This window comes from Antrostomus carolinensis, unplaced genomic scaffold (assembly GCF_000700745.2).
Source record: "Antrostomus carolinensis isolate BGI_N321 unplaced genomic scaffold, ASM70074v2 scaffold30414, whole genome shotgun sequence".
Classification (NCBI taxonomy): Eukaryota; Metazoa; Chordata; class Aves; order Caprimulgiformes; family Caprimulgidae; genus Antrostomus; species Antrostomus carolinensis.
In genome coordinates this window covers 1,743-5,956 of record NW_010310612.1, presented here as the reverse complement: position 1 = coordinate 5,956, position 4,214 = coordinate 1,743, and the positions used below count along the sequence as shown (strand labels likewise).

General features: G+C 49.0%; 1 protein-coding gene across 1 annotated transcript in view; it reads right to left on the bottom strand.

The window, feature by feature from the left end:
• Positions 1 to 4,079, bottom strand: part of LOC104523790 (paired box protein Pax-5) — a gene marked incomplete at its 5' end in the record, with an annotated part of 11,231 nt that extends 7,152 nt beyond the window's left edge. The window contains one exon of the mRNA XM_010166480.1: positions 3,871 to 4,079. Within this exon, the coding sequence (XP_010164782.1) occupies positions 3,871 to 4,079 (209 nt within the window). The remainder of the gene's footprint in view (positions 1 to 3,870) is intronic.
• Between the last annotated feature and the right edge of the window lie 135 nt (positions 4,080 to 4,214).

The window sequence follows — 4,214 nt, the reverse complement described above, 5'->3', positions numbered from 1 at the left end:
TTTAGAGGTTGGTTTCAGTGATCAGTCCTGTTGCCTTTCCTTGGGTACGGCATCCTCACACCGGGAAAGGTGGACGACTGGATCCCTAAACTGACAGAAATCTCCTAGATTTCTTCATACGTAACTCACACAAGAGCAACTGCTTTTGGCAGCATTGCAACAATACATCACAGCCAAGATCCCCAGCCCTGTAAGTCTCCCTCATTTAATAAACGAAGCCTCGAACATAGTGCCAAGAGCAATAGTTGTATCTGATCCATTGAGGGCCAGAACGGAGACCCAGAATGAGATTGTGCTCCTCCGTGCCGCACAGCCAGGGCGCCCAATGCACAAGATGCTCTCTGGGCCATGCGCTTCCTTGTATCTTGTGAATTTTTTCGTGACCAGATGAAAAATAAACTGCAGCAACTGCCACAACTTCCCTGATCAAGCACATCCTTTCCATGCAGAGCAGACCTCGACTTTGTGAGCCTCTCAACCAGACGCCCACCCATCTGCACGCTCGCAGCCTCAACACGTCCACTCATTGCTCTGTGTCTGTATTTCTAGTAGGGAGCTCAGAAAAGACTCCCAGGTAAGAACATAAGGCCGCTTATTAATATATTTTCTCTGCAGCTACTTGACGTACCCATTATATGAAAAAAAAAATAAATTAATTCCCTGATCTTTCCAGCATGAGCAGAGCACAAACAGGCTGTGCAGCTGAAGTCTGTCTCACTGTAACACGCAACTGTGTTCATCACATTTCTGACACGCTGCCAGTTTTCAGTATTTTCTGGGGGAGCCCTGTGTGCAGGGCCTAAAATTCCTTTAAGGAGACTGACAACGTGTTGTTTGTACATGTTTTCAGATATTCTGGATGCAGATGTGGACTCATTTCTCCATGAGCCATTTAAGTACTACGAGTAATGGAAAGCGTCAAGTGCCAGAGATGGATTAACCTCCTGGTGTCCCTAACGCAGCCTAGTAGCAAGATTTAGGGCAGGGGGTTAAAATTCAGCTCCTCCCATGCTCCCCCAGGACATGACAAAATGATGGCAAACTTGGACCACAAACCTACCAAGACAGAATCCCGAATCCCAGAACTGCAATCGGAAAAGCCCTTTAAGCTCATCTAGTCCAATCATGAACCCAACACTGACAAGTCCCCGACTAAACCATGTCCCTAAGCAAGACCTGGCACCCCCTGGCCTCAAAACCTTGGTGCTGGCACCTCTCCTGTGAGGAGGGCGTCGAAGGAAGCCGGACAACACCGTGAACACTACCAAATAAAAAGTTGCAATTAGTTCCAGTCACAATGATGGATTTTTACCAATGTTCCTCAGGGTTTTTCTCCAATGGTGCCTTGCTGTACTGTGAGACAGTGCCTGTGGTCAGCACCCCAGGATGCAGGACAGCCGGGTGAAGCAGACCGCCAGCCAGGAGCTCGGGAGCCATGGCCACACAGACGAGAGGGTGTTTCCCACGGCTGACTCACCACGGTAGGTAAGCCATGACGGCAAAGGCCCTCGCTGCCATGGCGCTGCGGCAGCGCTGAGCTCACCAGGGGATAAAGCCTCTGGCCAGCAAGACCACCACTCCCAAATCCTCTGTCCACTGCCTGTCTACACACCATCACCACCTTGAGCCCTTGAAAGGCGCACAGATGTCAGCAGAATGACGGGAGGGTGCAGGATGGGGCCCAGACCCTTTTCTCCAGGCAGCTAGGTGAGCTCGCCAGGACAGGGGACAGCTCCCACCTCGCGACGCCGCTGCCACCTCCCTCCCCTTCCTCGTAGCGATGAACCTGGCAGCAGCCAAAGGGACTGCAGGCTGCGGAGCGCGAGCACCCCAGCTCCCAGCTCCATTTTAGAGGTAACGACGGCTGCAGTCGGCCTCACTGTACACACACCAGGTCCTGGCTGTCTGTTCCCAGCCTGCTGCCAACACAGGTGAGGAGTGGGCAGCCCTGCGGTACCCTCCTCCCAGGGGTGAGATCTTCACTTGTGCTGCAACTGCCAGTTCCCTGCCTCTGGATGTTTTTTAAGTTTGTATGAGAACTGAAAAATTCCAACTGTAAAATTCCAAACATAAGAATTTATCATAAAGATTCCTGATTTTCACAGGCACACATGCAAAAACCCACGCACACAGAGCAGCAATTACAGTGACATTTTACCCACTGTAATTATTAGTTATGAAAATAATGAGCTATGAAATTCCAATTTATTGTTGACAACTTTAATGACAAAGCTCTGGAGCCTCGCTCTGAGCTCTACAGTGCAAATATATCTAATGGCAAATCTATTCAAACTATCAAAAGTAAAACCATCAGACGAGTGGTCAGTAGGTGAATAAATTGCCCCTTTCAGAGCCGTACGTTGGCCCTGGTGTGGATGGGTGACAAGGCTGCTGCAGCAGACAGCATCCCCAGCCGAACCGTGCCAGCCAGGCTGGGAGCCGGAGCTGTGCTGACAGCAGATGCGAAGCAATAACTGAGTGAAACAGCCCACGATGGGCAGGCAGGTCTCAGGTAAAGCCCATGGGAAGTTCCTCTCTAAAACAGTAAAGTGTACTCCAATGCCTGCAGCTTGCCAGGGAACGCATCCCCCTGCACCCAAGGCACAAGAGAAAAATCAAGGAGGCTGAGTGCAACCCGCATGCTGGCTCATGCGGCTCTCTCAAAGCACAATGCGCGGTGATAGTCAGCTCAGGCCAGTGTCAGTCAGAGGAGGCTATGGGAAAAAGGATGCCAAGAGCTGCAAAACCAGGGGCCTGTGACTGAACCAGACTCAGTGTGATTTGGAGTGCTTAAATTGCCGTGGAGAGGTGGAAAATGCTGCTAATCCAAGCAGATTCCCTGCATGAGGCTACAAAAAAAAATTTGCCTTCACAGTCTTTGCAGCTATGCTACGTCCAGGAAAGCAAACTGGTTAAAAATTGGAAAAGAAAAAGGTGGTAAAAGTAAAAATAGTAAGAGTAAATTTCTAACTGTGAAAGTTTAGTAAATAGTTCAGGAATTAATTTTTCTAGATTATCAAATAAAGCACATTCTTAAAAAAAAAGAAACCAACCAAACCTGTTTTCCTTAATATAACCTGCCCAACTACCTCAGAATACCTAGAGTTCAAAACCATATTATCAAGTATATAAACTGTGTTCAGATTTCTTCACAAGATACAAAGAGGCAAGGGTAGTATTTTTGACCTTAATCTATGTCAAATTTTAAAATGAAATCAGGAAATGGTGTGAATTCAGAGTTCAATTTCCTGTTGCCATAGTGGTTCAAGCAACTCCAGCCTGAACAGAGGGCTACTCCGAAAACAGCCAAAATTAAGATGGTTAATAGTTACTATGGCATTCTGTGCTCTAATTAGGAACATGTTCCAGCACAAGAGTAGACAAAGATGTTGAATTAAACAGTGGGACAGAGTGCAGAATAGCCTGTGTGAATGACCGCACGGCGGTGTTGATGCAATATATAATGATACTATTGCTAAAAGAGCCTTCTTCAGAAAGCAAAAAGGAGCAACTTCCACAACTTCTATTTTCTTTCCACTTTACTGAAAACAACTCCTGGATTTTCTTGTTCAGGACAGAGATGCAGGATATCTGACGTATACACAGCAAACACACCCCATGTGGCATTTTGCACTTTGACTTAGAATTACCTGCAAGAACCTGTGAAAGGGGCAAACCAGATACACGAACAGTGGCACATTTTTCCCCACATCAGGCAAATAAAACCATGAGTGGTCAGGAAGCCCCTCTCCTCCCTGGACTGACTTCCCCAGGTTTCTACTCTTCTCCATTTGTTTGCAGCCTTCAATTAAGGGATGGGCACTGACACTCTTCTCTTGACAGACACAGGATTCCTCATCCTCCCTTTACCTGCCAAGTATTTTGCTGACGCAGCCGTGGCTGACGCGGAGCTGCCGGGAGATGTCACACGGCCGGACCCCTTGGTGGGCGAGCTCCACGATCCTCTGGCGAACGACATCTGGGAGGGGGCGGCCGTTCACAAAAACACCCCCAAGCTGATTCACGCCTCCATGTCCTGAAACAGACAGGGGAGGGGGAGAAGGGCAAGAGAAGAAGAGCTGTGTGAGAGTTTTGGACGCTCCTGCAGGGCAGACCCCCCCCAGCCCAGCACTCCCCAGCACTGGCCATTGCCTCCCCAGCACTGGCCATCGGCGCCCCAGCACTGGCCACTGCCTCCCCCGCACCCCACATCA